This window comes from Hyaena hyaena, unplaced genomic scaffold (genome assembly GCF_003009895.1).
Source record: "Hyaena hyaena isolate Hyena2069 unplaced genomic scaffold, ASM300989v1 scaffold_421, whole genome shotgun sequence".
NCBI lineage: Eukaryota > Metazoa > Chordata > Mammalia > Carnivora > Hyaenidae > Hyaena > Hyaena hyaena.
Genome location: NW_024081057.1, coordinates 441,855 through 463,095, shown reverse-complemented (window position 1 = coordinate 463,095; position 21,241 = coordinate 441,855). Strand labels below are relative to the sequence as shown.

General features: G+C 38.2%; 1 protein-coding gene across 4 annotated transcripts in view; it reads left to right on the top strand.

The window, feature by feature from the left end:
- Positions 1-2,666: 2,666 nt before the first annotated feature.
- Positions 2,667-21,241, top strand: part of IMMT (inner membrane mitochondrial protein) — a 38,496-nt gene continuing 19,921 nt past the window's right edge. For 3 of the 4 annotated variants that reach the window (XM_039252633.1, XM_039252632.1, XM_039252634.1), the window contains exons 1-4: positions 2,780-2,962; positions 14,666-14,739; positions 15,492-15,681; positions 19,647-19,758. In XM_039252633.1, the coding sequence (XP_039108564.1) occupies positions 2,918-2,962; positions 14,666-14,739; positions 15,492-15,681; positions 19,647-19,758 (421 nt within the window). In that variant the 5' untranslated portion in view covers positions 2,780-2,917. Of the gene's footprint in view, positions 2,963-14,665; positions 14,740-15,491; positions 15,682-19,646; positions 19,759-21,241 lie in introns of all 4 variants that reach the window. The other variant, XM_039252635.1, reaches the window with a different exon arrangement.

Genomic DNA, 21,241 nt, shown 5'->3' with positions numbered 1-21,241 from the left:
TGACTGAGCCACCCAGGCGCCCCAACATGTGTCTTAAAGAATGGCAAAGATTTTAACAAGAGCAAGGTCATTCTTGACAATAAGAACACAAAGAGGTAAGATGAGAAGAGAGGGAGCCAAGAGAGAAAGACACAAGATTTATTGACAACAGTGGTTCTCATACTTTTTGGTCTTAGAACCTTCTTACATGCTTAAAAGGTGACCTTATAGAGCTTTTAATTGTATTTCCAATTCCTGCTGGAACAAATTACTCCAAATTTAGTGGCTTAACATAATACAAATTATCTTCTAATTCTGTAGGTCATAGTTTAAAATGGGTTTCGCAGGACTAAAATCAAAACATCCAGGGCTATGTTCCTTCTGGAGCCTCTAAGGGAGAATCTGTTCCCTTGCCTTTTCCAGCTTCTAGAAGCTGCCTGCGTTCCTTGCCCTGTGCCTCCTTCCATTTTCAAAGCCAGTAATCACATCAGTCTGACTTCTGCTTCCATTGTCACATCTCCTTTTCTGACTCTGGCCATCCTGTCCCCATCTTTTACTCATAAATGCCCTTGTCATTACATTAGGCCTATACAGATAATTCAGGATAGTCTCCCCATCTCAAGAGTTTTAATTTAATCACACCTGCAAAAAAATTTTTTTGCCATGTAAACTAATGTATTCATAGGTTCCAGGGATTAGGAAAATGTGTACATATTTGGGAATAATTATTCTGCCTATCATACTTAGTAATTCATTTTAAAACAATTATTTTTATAACAAAAATATACTCATGAAAAATAACTATTCCAAGGTAAAAAGATTAGTGAGAAGAGTGGCATGGTTTAACGTTTTTTGCAAATCTCTTTAAGGTCTGGTTTAATAAAAAGCTGGATTCTGAAATTTGCTTACGCATTCAATCTACTGTTATATCACTTGTCACCTAACTTCTGGAAAAAATCTACTGTAAAATTATGAGATGAGTGAAAACAGCAAATAATTTCTTAATATTATGAAGGTAGTTTTGATTTTACAGATCCTCTGAAAAGGTCTCAAGACTCCTTAGTTCACACTTTGAGAACCACTGAGATGGTTATCCATTAGTTCTTCTGCGTTTTAGGGTACGTAAGAGGGTGGTGAGCTTTGACTCATTGCTGACCCGCCATCATTGCTATATTACTTTCCCACCAAAGATGGCCATGTTGAGCCTTTAAAACATTCCCATATGCTGGAAAAGTATGGAGACATTTCATAAATGCTCTCTGAATTGGCAATGGGAGCCACTGCACATTTCTGAAAAGAGAAGTGATTTAAAATTTGTGTAATATTTTAGGGAAGTCCACTTTAAAGCAAAAATATTTCATAAATTGCATGTAGAAGTTATGAAGATTAAGGATTTGGTTAAATGAGACATCAGGGAACAACAGAAATTAATTTTGAAGTTTGAGATCTTGAAGCTGGAGAAGTTGGTAAGGATGTAGCTGAGCCACAAACGGTTCGAACAGGTTGAAATTGCTTATTGTAACTGATAGGTTTATGGCCAATATGTTAGAAAAGTCATCACACTGGCATCACCCAGCATAACAGCAGTGGGCAAGGATAGGATGGGGAGGTTGCAATTTAATTGCTGAAATGACTTAAAAATGGGAGATGAGGGGCGCCTGAGTGGCTCAGTTGATTAAGCGTCTGACTTCGGCTCAGGTCATGATCTCACGGTTGGTGGGTTCGAGCCCCAAGTCGGGCTCTGTGTTGACAGCTAGCTGAGAGCCTGGAGCCTGCTTCACATTCTGTATCACCCTCTCTCTCTCACCCTCCCCTGCTCTCTCTCTCTCTCTCAGAAATTTAAAAAAAAAAAAAAACCCACATAAAAATGGAAGACGACCCTGGAGGCCATCAGGTGATGGTGCTATGAAATAGTGTAATTACGAAACTACTCTGAAAAGCATCGAACGTACACAAACATAATTATTTGATTTTAGGTAATTTTCAAATCCATTTCTCCATTTTACAAGTGGGGTTAGTATCATACTGTAATAAACCCTAACTCTAAGAACACCATACTGTAACAAATTACCTAGTTAAGACCTAAAGGTACTTTGTAAACACAATATTTATGCAAGTTTCTTTGATACTGTGATGGTGATAATTATTAGTACTAACAGTATAGAATACTATGTTCAATATTCAACAAGCTAAACCTTGGTTATAGATGTAGTGGAATACTTTGAACAGTTCTTCTGCACTGACCTCCTTAACTTCCAACCCATCCCACAGATAGCAGCCAAAATTATTTTTGTAAACTAAAAACGTGGTGGGAAAATCAGTGTGGTTTAATCTAGGAGTAGAGCGGTGGAACCCGAAGAATCTGGGTTTCTATCTCTGCTCTACCATTTATTAGATACGTGAACAACACACTCCGCACAAAGGTCTCTCCAGTATTCGTTCAGTCTCCCGTAATCAGGATGACTTCTTCAAGAAAGGCTGTCAAATGAAATGAACACGCAAACCAAGACACCATTGTTTACGTAACTGTCGCCAAATCGACTGCTTTCTATGAAATATCCAGCTGAAAGAGGCGGCTGAGATGTTTTCTTGCTTGAATTGTTGAAGAATCACAGCTGTTTTCCGCGCTGATGTTTCAAACTCCCTGTCATCCTGCGGGATCCCCTGCTAAACCATTCTTGGGGATACAAAGGAGAATTCCAAGACAGGCCCGGAAGGAGAAATCGCCTTTCCGCCAGGGAAGGGCCCACCCTTTCCGAGCCGCCTAGGCGGGGTCAAAAGAGGGAGCTGCGCGTGCGCAGCGGCGTTGGTTGCCCTTCCGGTACGCCCGGCGCGGAGAGGCAGCACGGACGCAGGCACGCACTCACGCACGCTCTCCTTTACTGGCGCCGCCGCGGTAGCTCCCGCGTACACCAGCAGTGCGGTCCCTCTGGCCGAGATGCTGCGGGCCTGTCAGTTATCCGGTGTGACCGCCGCCGCCCAGGTGAGCGCGGGGGCGCGGGGAGAGAGCGCGTGGTCAGACTGACTTCATGCAACCAACGGAAAATGGGAGAGGCTCTCGCTCTGTCTAGGCCCTGGGAGAGAGGCATGTGTCAGGGTCGCCCTCATCGCGAGTCCCGGGCGGGCCCGTGAGGCAGTTAGCTGGGGATTGAGCCCAACAGGATGACTTGAGGGTTATTGCTGAAGCGGGATGGGGTGCAGAAAGGAGTAGGTGACGGGTAGGCGGGCGCAGGAAGGTAGGCACGGCTTCGGGGGCCTGTCATCCAATCAGCCCCGCGCTTGCCCGAGTCAGAGACCAATCGTGGCTGCCTGTGCTCGGGTCGCCGGTTGGGCTCGTGATAGGTTTCGCGCAGCCGGTGGTTGAAGGTCGAGGGGAGAACTACAGTTCCCAGCAGGAAATGCACAGCCTTGGCTTGTTGAATCTTTAATAAGATGTTTAGATTGTTACGTCCTCATTTTAGGGGGTCAAGGTTGTAATTATTAGGGAGGGACTTTCTTTTTTGTAGCTGAGAGCTCCTCTGAGCTATTCTTACTCTAAAGAAAAGTAAAAGGTTGTAGTTTATGGAGTAAAAGCTCTTGGTACTTAGAAAGGACAGGAGCCATGACCTTGGCTCATTTCTGAGATGAGCCTGAGATATATCTCTCCAGGTGCTGGCACAACTTTGGCAGACATCCAAGAAGCCTAGACACCCAGTGACTTTTATTCCTGCATGGTTATCAAAGTAATTTTCTAAAACTGGAAATAAAAAGTAAATCTATTAATACTGTTCACAATTTGCAGAACATTGATATTTTGTAAAAATGTATTACAAAACAGGTACTGTTACTCAGGCAGTAATTGAACAAAATCCCTGGTCACAGTGAGTTAGGAATCGTATATGTCAGCTTTTTTTTCCCCCTTAAGTTTGCTTGTCTCCCCACTTGTTGCTGGGATAGAAGCAGCCTCTTCTATAGGAAAGTAGGGTCTGTATTAGTTCTTTTTTTGCTACATAACGAATACAAACCTAGCAGCCTAAAGATTTATTATTTTGCAGTTTCTGGTCATGGATGGTCTGGGTTCTTTGCCCATTGCCACATAAAGTTGCATTCAGGGTTTGACGGTCTGTGGTTCTCATCTGGAGCTCAGGGTCCTCTTCCAAGTTCATTTTATTGGCAGAATTCAGGCCCTTGCAGCTGAAGGACTGAAGTCCCTCGTTTCTTGCCTGCTCTCACTTAGCCCTCTTAGAGGCTGAAGTGTCTTGCCACAAGGTCCTCAGATGCAATTTATAACATGGGTGTTTGCTTTCTTGCAGGCTACGCAGAGCTTGTCTCTTTGATTTCAAAAGTCTCCCTTAACTTTCCTACTTCTTAATTCTAGATCAATATGGAAAGAGCTTATAGGATTAGGCTGGGCCCACCTGGAAACCCTCCCTTTTGATTAACTCAAAGTCAACTGATTAGTAACCTGAATTATATTAATTAGTAACCTGAATTACACCTGCAAAATTCCTTCTGCCGTGCAACCCTAATCATAGGCTTAATAGGGGATGAGGATTTTGGGGTCCATTTAGAGCCCCTTCTAATACAGTACCCAAGTGAGACGAGAAGATTGGAGGAAGTTGAGCTGCCTTTCAGGGCAGAACTGTTGGTTTGTCTTTGGACCCCTCCTCTCCTGGCACAATCTTCTTATTATGCCCACAGGTTGTGTCATGGTTGTCACTGATCTGTCTCTTGTTTCTGCCATAAAGTCCAAAATTTATTTTTCCTTCCTTTCATCAAAAATGTTTTCTATTTACTGGGATCCCAAATAGGAAATTAGAAGAAAACAGATTAAAGCTACATACTAAAATATGAACCCTTTTCTAGCTTGCATTCACATTTTCTTATTGTCTCAAAATTGCTATCCTGTAAAATTCATTGGCTTATTCTTTTTATTTTTGAAGTTTATTTGGTGAGAGAGGGAGAGCGCGCAATTGAGCATACTTGTGAGCAGGAGAGGAATAGAGGGGGAGAGAGAGAATCCCAAGCAGGTGCCGTGCTGTCAGCGTGCAGCCCCACAAAGGGCTCTTTCTCACTAACTGTGAGATTATGACCTGAAGCAAAATCAAGAGTTGGTGGCTTAACTGACTGAGCCACCCAGGCACCTCCATTGACTTGTTCTTAATTGTCTCCTCAGTCATTCTGTAGCATTTGATATTGTTGCTTTGTGAAACTTTTTGCTCTTTTGGCTTTTCTCATGTATCTTGGGGCTCATTTTACCCTTCATCTCTCTCCTTTTTCCTTTGTTGAATCTGCTTCTTTGTACCTTTGAATATATCCCCAAGGCCCTCTCTTCCCATCTCTCCCTGGCTCCTAATAGATGCTCTGTAAATATTTGTGACATGTTTGAACTAAGAATTTATTTTATGTTAATTTTTTTAATCTTCATAAATGGATGTGACCTCACTTAAAGCCCCATAGGTTTTAGCATCTCTGATGGTGCGTTAGGGTTCTCCAGAGTAAGAGAACCAATAGATACATATATAGATAAAAGGATTTATTGTGTGGAATTGGCTTATGCAGTTGTGGAAGCTGGCAAGTCCAACATCTACAATGGAGCTAGCAAGCTTGATATGCAGAGACCCAGGTGAGCCTTTGGTGCAGTTTTAGTCTGAAGGCTGGTGACCCGGAGAGCTGATGTGCAGTTCCAGAATGAAAGCAGTCTGCTGGAGAATTCCCCCCTTTTTGGGGGAGGCTGGTCTTTTTGTTCTAGTCAGGCCTTCATCTGATTGGATGAGGCCCACCTACATTATTGAAGGCAGTCTGCTTTATTGCACAGGTCACTGATTTAAATGTTAATCTCCTCCAAGAACACCCTCCAAGTTGACATGAAATTAGCCATCACATGGCATCTATTTTATTCTTTTTTTTTAATAGTTTATTGTCAAGTTGGTTTCCATATAACACTCAGTGCTCATCCCCACAAGTGCCCTCCTCCATGCCCATCTCCCCCCTTCCTCTCCCCCCCCACCCCCATCAGTCCTCAGTTTGTTCTCAACATTCAAGAGTCTCTCATGGTTTGCCTGCATCTATCTTATTCTTTTAGTCTGGGCTTATCATCCTTAAATTCCTTACATGTGGATATTCAACATAAATAAATTTGTTCTTTTTGTGTCCTTTTTCTTTCCAGAAATGTGCTTCAGAGCTCTAGTTCTTCCTCAGTTTATTTCCCAGACTTAACACCATTTGTCTTTTTAGTCCCAGTACTGACTGCATCACCAGGCCCAACCTTTGTTGAGTTGGGGGTGGAGGGTTGGAGGACCTGGACTTTCAGCCTGGCCTAGCCCTCTACCAAACTTTAGATTTGGTAGTGCATATGCAGAATCTTATCTGGGTATCACTTAAGAGAAAGAAACATCGTTTCTGAGGGTTGGCAAAGCCAACGTTTGTATATGATCAAGTTTGATAGCAGAGCTAGTTTCGGATTAAATTCATATGTGGACATTTTTTAGTTGTCATTCTAGATTTTTTTTTAAGGACTATGAAACAGTATGTTATTCAGTAGTATTGTCTGTCAAGCACATATGGTAGAAAGTACAGCTTGCTGTTTGCTTTTACGCATTCTTTTCATTTCTTTAGGCTAGTGGCTTTCAAACCATTTTGGAATAAATTTTATATCATAAAACATGTGATGACATGTGATGAGAATATGTGAATAATATACACACATATGCAGGGGAAATTAAAGAAGTATTACTCCTTTTGCCATATTGATTAATATATGCCATTTCCTTGTAACTGAAGAGTACTTTTTCTTAGATACAGAATGTGTCTATTCTGAGAGACCATGCTGCTTCAATGCCAAACTTCCTGGGTTTTCTTTGGTGTGATATATTTTTAACCTTAATTCATTATTATTTTTTTTTAACGTTTATTTATTTTTGAGACAGAGAGAGACAGAGCACGAGCTGGGGAGTGGCAGAGAGAGAGGGAGAATCAGAAACATGCTCTGGGCTCTGTGCTGACCTGTCAGTACAGAGCCCGATGCGGGGCTTGAACCCACGGACCGCAAGATCATGACCTGAGCCGAAGTTGGACGCCTGACTGACTGAGTCACCCAGGAGCCCCAATTCATGATTCTTCTAAAATATTTTAAGTTAACTAGAAAAACTTAAGTTGTCACATACTAATCTGCATTTCATAGTGTAGAACTGGGCAATAACATCTGGATGTCTTGTTTGTGTGGGAGGAATCCTTAGGACACAACCCACCAAAACATCATCAGTTATAGCAGCCAGCAAAATCTAGAGGGAAAACCTGGAACCTCCAGCTGGGGTTCATGTGAGGGGATTATTTACTATAGTTTGTTTCCAGGTTATAATGCTAGATTCTGGTTTCTTTTTGTGTATTCACTTTAGTTTGGAGCTAAGGAATAGAGGGTTTGTGCAAGAACGTAACATGGGAGTTGTATGTTTTATCTATCTGTCTTTAAAAATCATGTTTCTATAGGTTAGAAATAGCAATGCTAACCTTATAATATTTGTTACAAAGTTATATGTCAAGGCGGATTGCTTTGAAACAGTGTAGATTTTTCTACATCATAAGTTTCGAAGTTACTATTATCATCTAATATTGGTAGTATAGTAGTAGTAGTATAGTAAAGAGAATTCCAAAACTAGGAAGTGTGTTAGAGTAGGATATGAAGTTTATATATAGAGATTAACTTGGTGCTTAAGAAATAGAGCTCTAGAGGCCAACTTAGATTTGGCAATGGTTTCTTAGATATGATTCCAAAAGATAAATTGGATTTCATCTAAATTAAACATTTTTATTCATCAAAGGACATGAGTGTAAAGAATGGGAGAAAATATTTTCAAACCATATATCTGATAGGGATCTAATAACCAGAATATGTAAAGAATACCTGCAGGTCAGCAACTAAAAGACAACCCAAATAAAACATGGGGCAAAGGAATTGAATAGACATTTATCCAGACAAGATATATAAATAAGAAGCACATGAGGGGCGTCTGGGTGGCTTAGTTAAGCATCCGACTTCGGCTCAGGTTATGATCTTGCGGTTTGTGAATTCAAGCCCTGTATTAGGCTTGATGCTGTCAGCACAGAGCCCACTTTGGATCCTCTGTCCTCCCTTCTCTCTGCCCTTCCCCTGTGTGAGTGCTCTCTCTCAAAAAATAAGTAAATATTTACAAAAAAAAATTGAAAACAAGTGTTCAGACTAACTTTCAGAGGAATATAGCGCTATTTACATATAGCACATGTTGCTCATTTCTTAATTTTTACTGGTTGGTAATGATTCTTCATAGCCCTAGGTTCTACTCTGGGCTCTTGGTTTCATCTCTTGAAATTGTCCTTCCTTTTCCAGAAAATACAGTTATCTTAAATTTGAACTTCCTGTGGGTCTTATTGGGGTTTTCTCCATGAGAAAAAAACCATCCTGCAAGTCTCAAGATTATGTCCTTCACTGTTTTGGACTCCTGTGGCCACTATAGAATAAAATCTTTTTTAAGATTCTCAGTAGCCATGTTGTTTAACAAAAAGACTGGGAAGTATCCCCTTAGGATTCCTCAGGAGTCTTTTCTGTGTATGAAAAGATTCTGTGAAGAGCACCTCCTTAGAACTTTGAGTTCTTAAAGGATTTTTGCTGACTGGAGAGGCTGAAAATGAGAAACAGTTTTATTTTTGACCCTATCAAGCCCTAGCTCCTTAATATTTCCTTTAAATTGTTCTTGAAAGCTAGAGAGGTTTTTTGAAGCTCATTTTTACCCTTATACTCTGATAAAAGAAACTAGCTGGTACTCTTTGAGTATTCTGCTTGGAACTCTCTAGCTAAATCTTATCAGTTGATTAGGTAAAGCACCTAATTTTCTGTTTACCATGCCTTACCACAGGTGACAATTTTGATAAACTTCATAACTAGGATCCCTTTTTCCTCCAGGTTTCCAAAACATTCTTCTCACTTTTCTGAGGCTCTTACCAGTGGTCTCCATGAAGGCCATTAAGCTTCTGCTAAGTCTCTTCAAGGTCGTCCTAACTCTCACCCTCCATCCACCCCACATGCTTGATGTTTTATTGCAGCAGCCGCTATTATCTTATGATAATAAATAACATGTATGTATTGTGTAGGTAAAAATTGTATAAATGAAAACATTATGTAAATAACATATTTTAGTTCTAAAGATTTCTGGGCTCCGTTAAGTGATTTTTGAGGTCTCGTGAAGTTGTAAGGTTCTGGGGAAAATGGCAAGGTTCTGGGAAACCAGGTGTGATGGGAAATGTAATAATTTTTGGAAAATACAATTTCTCACAATGAATAAATGAAAAAAACCCCCCTGAAACTCACATTTGGTCATTATCAGAAGATAAATGGATAAAAGGATAAAAAGAAGCATTATCCTGCCTTTCCTATATGAACTGTGCTTTGGGTAACCAAACTAGATGAAGAAAAACGTCTCTTTGAAAATATGTCAAATAATAAATGAAAAATAATAGAATTACCACTTTTTGCAACTTCCAGAAAATTAATGGATCTAGACATTGCATGTTAACAGTTAATAACATCATGAAAAGAGAGATAACCAGCCTCTTGGTGCCTCCTGATGAGAGAAAACAACACCACCTAAAGTTTTGCCAGAGAGAATAAACCTGAGTCTGAGCAGGTGTCTGGATCTAACTCTGGTTTGCAGGAAATACAGAAGACAGGATCGTGTTAAATTGTATCTTGAACAGAATCAGTCTGTAGAAAATCCCACATATCAAGCAACCCAGGTTCTCCAACAAATTATTGGAGGGAAAACTTACAGATTAAAAGAGACTTAGAAGAGATTTTTTTTTTTAATGTTTATTTTTTGAGAGAGAGAGAGAGACAGAGACAGAGACAGAGACAGAGCATGACCACAAGAGGGGCAGAGAGAGAGGGAGACAGAATCCAAAACAGGCTCCAGGCGCTGAGCTGTTAGCACAGAGCTCAGTGCCGGGCTTGAACTCGTGAACTTCGAGATCAGACCTGAGCTGGAAGTTGGATTCTCAACTGACTGAGCCACCCAGGCACCTCAGAGATTTTTTAAAAAAATATAGTTAAAACCACACACACAGTATATGGGCTCATATTCATACTTGCGTGGTAAAACCATAAATTTTCTGACTTTTACAACTATTTTAGGATAGTACGTGCTACATAGAATATGAGAGTAGGCGAATTTAGGATACTTAAATTTTAAAAAAGCCTTTTTTAAATGTTTTTTTATCTTTGAGAGAGAGGAAGAGAGAGAAACAGAATGTGGGTTGAGGAGGGGTAGAGAGAGAGAGGGAGACACTGAATCTTAAGCAGGCTCTAGGCTCTGAGTTGTCAGCACAGAGCCTGAAGCAGGGCTCGAACCCACAAACTGTGAGGTCAGTGACCTGACCCGAAGTCAACTGACTGAACCACCCAGGGGTCCTGGATACTTAAATTTTTTAAAATCAAGAGTGACTGGTTTAGACAAAAACCCTATAAAATTTGAGTCATGATACAATCATCATTTCTACTTTTTTCTCATACAGAAGTAGGAAACTTTATGGTATCAATTTTTGGCCATAAAAGGTAATTTTTTTTTGCACATTTAATCCATTCTTAAGTCCCGGTGCATTTTCTAATTGATGGTATGTTGTTTAATTGAAAGCATTTTGATAGCTCAGCTTTCAAAAATATATATCCAGGAAAATTCTTAAAAATAATAGTACTTAAGAGAGGACAAGTCCTACCAGATTAAAAACTAATTCTTTTTTTTTTTTTTAATGTTTTTATTTATTTCTAGGAGAGAGAGAGAGACAGCGTGAGCAGGGGAGGGTCAGAGAGAGAGGGAGTCATAGACTGAAACAGGCTCCAGGCTCTGAGCTGGCAGTCAGCACAGAGCCTGACGCGGGGCTCGAACCCACAAACCGCGAGATCATGACCTAAGCGAAAGTCGGACACTCAACCGACTAAGCCACCCAGGCGCCCCAAAAACTAATTCTTTTTTAAAAAAAATTTAAAAATGTTTGTTTATATTTGAGAGAGGGCAAGCGCCCGGGCATGAGTTGGGGGAGGGGCAGAGAGAAAGGGAGAGACAGAATCCGAAGCAGGCTCCTGGCTCTGAGCTGTTAGCACAGAGCCCAACAAGGGGCTCAGACCTATGGACCGTGAGATCATGACCTGAGTTTAAGTTGAATGCTCAACTGACTGAGCACCTAGGCACCCCAAAAGCTAATTCTAAGATGCAGTAGTTAAAACATTGTAGAATTAGTGTAGCTCAGTGGAACAAATTGGAAAAATCTAAATGCATCAAGACATTTGGTATGTTTTAAAGGTGGCACTTCAAATATTGGAACAAACTGTTCAGTCTATGATTTAGGGATGACTGAATAGACGTTTGGAAAAAATAAACCTGAATCTATATTTTACACTAATTTCAAAGATTTATATATTTAAAAAAATGAAACTATGAGTGTAGAAGAAATAGAGAAGAATTATTTTATAATCCAAGGCTGGCTTTCTAAGAATATGAGAAAACCCAGAAGCTATATAAGAAAAGATTGACGGTTTTGACTACATGAAAGTAATTTTTTGCATGACATAAACTACCATGAACAAAGATAAAAATCAGATTACAAACTGGATAAAAACATTTGCAATTAGCAGACCCATGGCTAATTTCTCTTCATATATAAAAAGAATATGAAGAAGTTCAGTCTTATTTAAAAGTGGTCAAAACAGAGAAAGAAAAGTACCATGATTTCACTTGTGTGTGGAATCTAAACAAATGAATAAATAGCAAAATCAGACTTATAGAGAATAACAGTTGCCGGAGGGGATGGGAAAAGGATATGATGGGTAAAGGGGAGTGTGAAGTATAGGGTTCCAGTTATGGAACAGAAATAAAAGATGTAGTATAGGGAATACAGTCATTGATACTGTAAAAGTATTGTGTGGTGACAGATAGTAGTTACACTTGGGGTGAGCATAGCATAACAGAGTTGTTGAGTCATTACGTTGTACAACTGAAACTAATGTAACATTGTGTGTCAGCTATACTCAAATTAAAAAAAAAGTGAAATGGTGTACGGAAATGTTCACTGAACACTTATTTTAGGAAAAAACTGTATATGAACAACAATAATAAAAAATAATAAAAGTTCTCAAGGGATACAATCTGATCATTCATAGAAAAGGACATAAAAATGTCATAAATACATGAAAAGATCCACAGTCATAGTAAAGGAAATGGTAATTAAAACTACACTGGAAGTATGTTTGGAAGACTGAGAAAACATTCTCTTACATTACTAGGGGACAGTTTGGCTACTCTGGCATTACTTATCAATATTTATCAACATTGAAAGTCATACTTAAAGAATCGACCCAGAATGATGTAGATTTCCCTGGCAACATTATTATAACAAAAATTTAGACTAAACCTCACTGTCCATCAAAAAGGGGCTGGTTAAATACATTAAACAACATCCATACAAATGAATAATCTCTGTAAAACCCACTAGAAAGAGTTCATTTACTGATATGATCTCAAATACATATCGAATGAACTTTAGTTCAGAACTGGGTATGTATTATGGTATCTTGTGTAAAGGGAGTGTTTTAGGAATTCTCTGTCATAGAATATCTCTGTGTATACAAGAAGCTGGTAGCATTTGTTGCTTATGGAGAGGGGATCTGAGCGGCTGGGGGACAGAAGTTGTGAGAGAGATGACTATATGCAACTAAATCTTTTGAATTCTTATTTAAAATTTTACATTTTAAATTTACTTAATACTAGGAATATAAATTTACAGTCACATCAGATAACATTCTATCAGCGTGGGAAAGAGGGTCAACATAAAAGTAGAAGGTAGATAAACAGGTTAAAAAACAAATATTGATGTGAAATAGGGTATTCATGAGTTTTAGTGTTAATTTGGTTTTGTACTCCTTGGGTTCAATTCACTATTCACTATTATGTTTGCTGCTGGATGTTCCAGTTACCTAATTACCCACCGTTAATTGAGTCTTAACTTTTGGGGCGCCTGGGTGGCTCAGTTGGTTAAGTGTCCAACTTCGGCTCAGGTCATGATCTTGTGGTTCGGGAGTCCGAGCTGTGCTGACAGCTCAGAGCCTGGAGCCTGCTTCTGTGTCTCCCTCTCTCTGCCCCTCTCCCACTCGCGCTTTCTTTCTTTATCAAAAAAAATTTTTTTTTAATGAAAAAAAAGTATCTTAACTTTTGACTTGAATACTTCTTTGTACCAATGAAAGTGAAGAATAGAATCTAAATAAATACAACTTTTATTATTTCCTAATATTTCTTTTCTAAGTCAACAAAATGGAATTGTTGACCTATCAAAATGGATGTAGTTCTGTTTAAAATTTCACATAACCCACTTTATAGAATAGTAGGAAAACATGCCTTTGTATTAAATGCAGTAGAAAGATGTTGAGAATTCTTGATGTTAGGTAGTAATTGAAATACTTGTAAAATATTATAACTGCTTTAGATGTTGTAAAACATCTAGCTTCTTGTTTTCTGTTTTTTTCCTAAATGTGTTAAGACATTAATGTTTACCTTTAGGCTTTGGCAAATAGAGTGTAAATTGCAACTGTAATTCTAGAGTAATTTTATATGCCCTTTGATCATGTGATCAGGGTTCTTTGACCTTAACATATTTCTGAAAGGAAGTTTGTGTTTTTCTGATAATTCTTTGAATGCAGTTTCATCAAGGAACCTAGAGAACATATTTTTCCCCTTTGACTTGTTGCAGTTTGATTTTTCTACTTGGTATCAAGAATTTATTGATCCAATAAGTTTGAAATTTCAGATCGATTGCTATGAATAGCTTTATTTTATTTTTTAAGTTATTTTTTTATAGTTTATTTTTAGTAATTACTGAGAATTTACAACATTATAAGTTTTTTCTTAAAATTATTGGCTTTTAGTTTAATGATACATTATGCAAACTAAGGTGAACTTGTAGATTTAAATGAGTGACTTTGGGAATTGACTTGCCCCATAGTTATCTTATAGTCGGAATAAGATACATTTTTCTAGACAAATTAAACCTAAGATTGAATCTTTCCCGAGTGGATTTGCATACCTCCTACAATGCAGTGTTTTCTGTGGGTGATTTTTCAGATGTCTAAAGCTTACAAAGTAAAAATAGATATTTTATACTATTGTTTTACTTTTCCTTGCCAATTAGAAAAGCATATGGCAAATTCCAGTTGTATCTAAGAAATAATTAGCATATATAAATAACACTTAAAAGTGCTAATTGATCATAATCTGATAATTTTTTTAATATTAAAAATTATCTTACATGGGACGTCTGGGTGGCTCAGTCAGTTAAGCGTCTGACTTCGGCTCAGGTCATGATCTCATGGTTTGTGGGTTCAAGCCACGTGTTGGGCTCTGTGCTGGCAGCTAGCTCAGAGCCTGGAGCCTGCTTCGGATTCTGTGTCTCCCTCTCTCTCTTAGAAATAAATAAAACATTAAAAAACATGTAAAAAAAATGATCTTACATGAACCTTGACATACTGGAAGCATCACTTTTGTTAAAGGTCTGTGAATTGATTTCTCAAAGTAAAATAATTTTTTGTTTAATAAAGACATTTGTAATAAAAATACTGCATATGAGTTACCACCCTAAAAGCATCCCATGATTCCTTGTGCATTGGTTGTGACGTTTTCTCCTTCCTCCCTAGAGTTGTCTCTGTGGGAAGTTTATCCTCCGTCCATTACGACCATGCCGTAGATACTCTACTGCGGGCAGTTCTAGGTATGTGGTATGTCTCCCTGTAAAGAGACTTTTAACTGTATGTTAAGGGATGTGTTTATGTATATGTTTTCCACGAATATGGGAATAACTGCTTAAAATAATTTTCGTTAAGGGGTACAGACACTGGAGATTTGCTGTAATATTTTTGGAGCATTATTTATTTGTAGGTAAAAATTTGTTATGCTCCTTTTAGTTCTTTTGTAGTTAGGTGGCATCCAAGGTAGACAGCCTCCCTCCATCATGTGTTATCTTCTGTTCTGTGGCAAATAGATATCTATTTAGGACTCAGCACATTATAACTTCAAAAGTATTTGTTTTATTTGATATTTATATTGTTTCTTTTGTAAAAGGTTTATTTTACTGTATTTACAGAAATGTTTTATTAAGGGGAGAGGAGCTTTGAAAGTTAGTGATATTTCGTGGGTTCAGAGGAATTCTCATGATTGTGAACATCTTGAATTTTTTTTAACATCTTGAATTTTAAATGTTAAAGAGTAGATTACTTAATTCTTCCTATTCTAGATATTACTGTTAAAAAAATGTAGTTATCCATAAATGTTATTTTCTATTACAGATATGTTTTAAAGCAAATCAGGGAAAGATGATGTGCAGTAATAAACTTGGCTGCTGAGATCTGAATCAGCAGTGGAGAGGTAGAGGTTAGAGGTCTTTGAGACTCTTAACATTGGTCTAAGGAAGTCGGTGTGGGAGAGCCAAGAAGTATAAATGTGTTTCCTATTTCTTTCACTTAGGTTGTCTCCTGGCAAAATTGCTGGAGCTGGCATTCTGTTTGTTGGTGGAGGTATTGGTGGCACTATCCTGTATGCAAAATGGGATTCCCATTTTCGAGAAAGTGTAGAGAAAACCATACCTTACTCAGACAAACTCTTTGAGATGGTTCTTGGTTCCCCACCTTATCCTGTTCCATTGCCAAAGAAGCCGGTAAGAATTATAAACTGTATTTCAGTTTATCCTATGGAATACTTGTAAAAGCATGCTGTTGTTTTCATTTTGAAAATATGTGTGTAATTTAGTAGAACTTTCCAGATGTGTGTTTGTTACTTTTCTTTAACATTAATCTGTAGAGTTGGATTTTTATCCCTTTGGAGTTAAGTGTTCTCATTTAGTACCCAACACATAGAAAATAATTGCATGGCACACAAGGGTAAATGGAAGAGGCTGCTTGGGCAGAGGTAACCATGGTTGCCCTGTGGACAGAGTGGACAGAGAGTGTTCTCTGACAGCCATCACTGTTGGAACTATCAAGCTGTGACTTAGAACACTAAAAACATAAATACAGAATGGTCATGACACAGAACCCAAGTGGTTATAGTTAGTACTGCTTTTCTTAGACAACAAAACAAGAGTCACAATTTTCAGCAACTTACTGATTGGTTGATAAGAATATTTTCCAGTACTTCTGGGACTTTGTGCATATTTAGTGTGTCAACTTTTGTTTCCCCTCATCAGGCTTAAAAAGTTTTTAAACATCTTAAATATTCTTTATTCAAACAACTGCTTTGGAAAAAAATTTACAAAAGAGATCATGGATTTTTGCTGATTTCGCCTTGGGTGTTTGTGCTGTGAGGCTGGACAGGGTTGATCAGTACTTTCTTAGAAATTGGGTGGACTTCTATTCTCTAGTATCTAGTGTAGTCTACAGACCAATCCTATAACAAAGTTAATATTTGGAAAAACAAATGTCCTCTGACACCGTCCCCCAGCCCTATCATGCTTTTTCAAATTAGTATTCCATATCATTTATTCTTCCATATGAATTTTAAAAATGTACTGTGCCTGCTGGCCAAGAGAGACTGTTCTGCAGCTTCAGTAGTCAAGAAACAGATTTCTGTGGTGCATTCTAAAATCTTGGGTCTATTTTTACCTATATGACCCAGGAGAAATAGTTGGGAGCAATTCTGGGAGTGGGGAGACAGGCTGGATAGTTCAGAGTAGTATTGCCTGCTTGCCATAACTTCAGGTGTCGTTCTTTGTACACGGCTTGTCTGTCTCTCTCGATAGTCATGGCTTCCCCTTATTCCACTTTAGCTGTTGTGCTGAACATTTCCACTTGGATTACGTGGCAAGTCCATACTGCACCACCTCAAGAGTTACACTTTTCAGATTTGCTTATTTGTGTTAAAGATAGTGCCATGCTGTCACATAGTTAGGTTAGAATTCTTGGGTTCATCTTCATAGTTGCCTATATTTTGTTAACTACCCTATCTTGTTTAATCTCTGATGCTCATTTTTTTCTTGCATTACTACTGTCCTTATCCCACTTTTGACCTTTCTCACTTCATCTCCAAGCTAGACCTGTTTGTGCCCCCATCCCTGTCTTCCCAGTCTCCACACCTGAGATCTCTCCCCCCATCATAACCTAGGCCTTCCTCTTATCAGTATCAGAGACTCTTCTAAAATAAATGCTATCACATTTTCATGATATTTTCATATCATTTAATCAGCAAGTTTACACATTACTTATCCTTTGAAAGACAGAGACTGTAGAATGTAAACACTAGAGAGATTTTTGAGATTGTTTCAGGTTCTGACTAAGGAGAGTAGAACCAGGAGTGGTTAAAAGTGAGCCTAGGAGCTCCCCATTTGTTCCCTTATTTTCTGTAGTTTATGGTTTTTGCTGGTGTTTAGTTTGATATTTAACACATTTGGCAGTCTGGCTTACTTACCTTTCCAGCCTTACCTCTGAATCATCCTGCACATAACTCCTTAGCTTCATGCCAGTTTACCTTACAGATATGCCTTGTGCTTTCCGTTCATTTATCAGCAAGTGTTCATCAAGTGATTGTTATGTACCAGGTGGTGTTTCAGCGGCCTGCCGGCCTGCGTTAAAGTAAAGAGCTAGGCAAAGCTCCTTTCCACTTGCATGGTTTTTCCCTTGGGTGGTACCCAAAGTGACTTCCTTTCTTTAGCCTACTAATGTTCTCTTTACGTCCTTCACTGCATACACCAAAGTGTATTTTCTCACCTCTGAACTACAGTAGCAGTTAGTGGGGTTTTTTATTTAATTTTTACCATTTATTCATTCTCAGCTATTATTACCAACTTGTTGCTTTTAGAAACTGCATTTTACATTTTATTTCATGATAATCTTTTCTGTGTCAAAATGATTATTTATGCATAGATCATAAATATTGAGAGAAAATAAACTTAAAATCTTTTTGATGGACATGGAATAAGACCTGCCTAAATGGAGACAAATGTTATGTTCCGGATGGGACTTAATATAAAAATGTCATTTTTCTCTAATATTTGCATTTCTCTCAAATTTTCCTTAAATTTGTATAGAAATTTGAGAGAAATGACATTTGTATAACCGTATATACATACCATGTATACAGTCATCTACTAAGAATTCTAATGGAGTTTTGTAGAGGTTGAAGAATCAGATAAGATGATTTTAAAGTTCACATGAAAGGATTAAATAATGTATAAAACCAGCCAAGAACATTTCAGAACAGCGTTGGGGTGGGGAGGGGTCAGAAGACACTTGCTTTTCCAGGTAATTGGACTTTGTTATAATCCTGCTTTAATAGAACAAGGTTTTGACACAGGATTGGAAATACAAGGAATAGAAGAACTTAGTCTGGAAATAGATCTTATTTATACACAGACACATGTATATACACGTTTATCGTGAGCGTGTGAGTTGCTAGATCCTTCTGTGAAAGTGTTCTGTTAATATCTTCTAAAAGTATATAACTTCTTTGACCCAGCACATCCTCTTTTGGTAAACAGTCCCACAGAGACCACACTGTAGTACTTTTCAGTTACATGGACATGGATGTTTAACGACAACAACAAAAAAATCAGGAAAAAACTTGAATATCTCAAAATAGGAGAATAGTTGACCAAATTGTGGGTTTTGCAACTACATTAAGATATGCAATTAAATTAGAATATTATGTGACTAAAAATAATTTCTTGTCCTGGAAGAGAATGTCCATGGTACATTATTAACTGAGCTACATGGTAATTTGTATATAACACTATTTTAGTTTGTTTAAAAAATGAAAAATCTTATGTGTGTGTATACCTGAGCTTATGATCATGGGTGGAAAGATAGATTTCAGGCTGTTGGCAGTGGCTGCTTGAGAGTGCTGGAAGGAAAGAGAACCATAAAGGCAAAATAAAACCATTAATATGTCTTGATATTAGTTTGTTATAGTGATTTAAATAATAAAAATTTAATAAAAGAAAATGCATAGATTTCTAATTTCTGGTAGTGACGAAGTTCAGAACTATTTTTATATTTGAGTAGTCATCTTAGAGATATCTGAGCCCCATTGTCAAGTTCTGGCAAAAAGTGGCATGCCATAGGAGGTAAATGAAAATATTTCTGCTACTCCGTAATTTTTGCCAGTACATCATCTGGCAGTCTTAATGAATAGGGCCTTAAACTTAAGGCAGATGGTAACTGAGAAAGAGAAAGTGGGTATTAAAATTGGATTGTGTATTTTAGCGTGCAGTTGCATGAATCTGGGAGATTAAAGAAACAAACTTTCAGTTTTAGTCTGACCCTCTGAAAATTGTTTCTAATTGAATGTATACACAGGACAACAAAATTTGATTTAGAAAGCAGATGGAAATGGTCTTCTCAATGTTGTGCATGGAAAAGAAATGGTGTTTAAAGGGAAGGTTCTGCATTATGTACTTTATTAGTTGCCCAAAGAAAAGCCTTTGTTACTACTAAAATGTGGGCTGGTCATTTGGAATGAAGTTTTGGGGCTGCATTTTTCTAGAATGATGGCTTCTCTTACCTTACATTATGTTGTAAAGTGTTAACTTTATATGCAAAGCCTGAAAGATTGACTTGTAATAATACAAGCTGCCTTTTTTAAAAAAAAATAGTATTATATCTGAAATGTTACATGGTTTTTATTTCCAAGGTTCAGTCTGGTCCACTAAAAATCTCTAGTGTATCAGAGGTAATGAAAGAATCTAAACAGCCTGCCTCACAAGTCCAAAAACAGAAGGGAGACACTCCAGCTTCAACAACAGGTACTTAAATTGAGAATCATTTTTTAAAAATTATAGGTAAATGAATTGTTTTAATGTATTTGTACTCAGGGTCAAGAGGGGGCCCCACCGCATGAGCACTCTTCTGGTTTCTACTTCTCACCCTGGGGAAGGAGTGTTCATTCACACTGGTCATTTTGGCACTCATTTTAGGAGTTGAGTGGGATATGGAATTGGACTTTATTGTGAATAGCTACTGGAGTGAGGATAACAGCAAGAATTGTCTTGCCTCCAACACTTTCTTTTTCTTTCTTTTTAATATTTATTTATTTTGATTGAGAGAGTGTTGTGCAAGTGGGGAAAGGGCAGAGAGAGGAAGAGAGACTCCTAAGCAGGTTCCGTATTCAGTGTGGAGCCTCACTAGGGGCTCAGTCTCACGACTGTGAGATCATGACTTGAGCCAACTGTGCTAACCAGGCGCCCCAACACTTTTCCTTTTGTATTTTTCCCCTCTGCCTCCTAGCCTTTTCCCCTCTTTGAATTTCAAGATTTATTCTCTTGTCTCACCTGTTTTTTCTACCTCTTTATCATTTCTTTCTCCTCTCATTGTGAAAGTGTCTTGATCTAGCTATGGCCTGGGGTTTTTTTTTTTCCTTCATGATTTACCAGTAATTTACGGCACTTAACCTAACTCTAACCTGCTCAGTATACATTTGAACTTCTGTGTTTCTCCTTAGTCACTTTTGTCCTTGATTAAACAACTTGACTTTGTTTTATTCAGCAAATATTCACTAATTGTCTACTATATGCCAAACATTCTTCTAGGCACTGGGGTTTTATCAGTGAATAAAACAGTAAAAACAAACAAACACAAACTGCAAATATTTCTTAGTGGGATGAGGGGAAGAAGATCATATATAAATACATGTGAAGCATATAGGATGTCAGAAGTGACGTGTTGGGGGGAATGCTGCAATTTAAAATGGAATGGGTAAAGACTAGAAAGAGATGAGGGAATAAGGCACGTATAAAAGGCTGGCGAGAGAAAAGCATCCCACACAGAGGAATTAGCTAGTGTGAAGGCTTGGTATATTTAAGTAGTAAGGAGCATATGAAACTGGAGTGGAGAGGAGAACAGTAGCAAATGAGGTCGAGAGGAAGCAGAAGGCCTATTGTGGTAATCTTTGGAGGCTGTTAGAAGAATTTTGCTTCATATTCTGAGTGTGATGGGAAGGTGCTAGGGGGGTTCTGAGCCAGGGTATTGATACCTGACCTTTATTTTAACAAGATCAGCAGCTCTGGTGGAGAATAGATAAAGGGATCAAGAGCAAAGCACAGAGACCAGTTAATAGGCTTTGTGATAATCCAGCTTTATCTCTTTCAGTTTATTTAAATTTTTTCCCTCTATTCTGTTACTCTTTCCCCCCCTGCTTTTTACCTTGAGAATCACTCATTTTCCTCTTCCAACACTTGTTTATAAGTTCTTGAATTTCTTCAGCCTGCCTTCCTTCTTTTTGTGTTTACA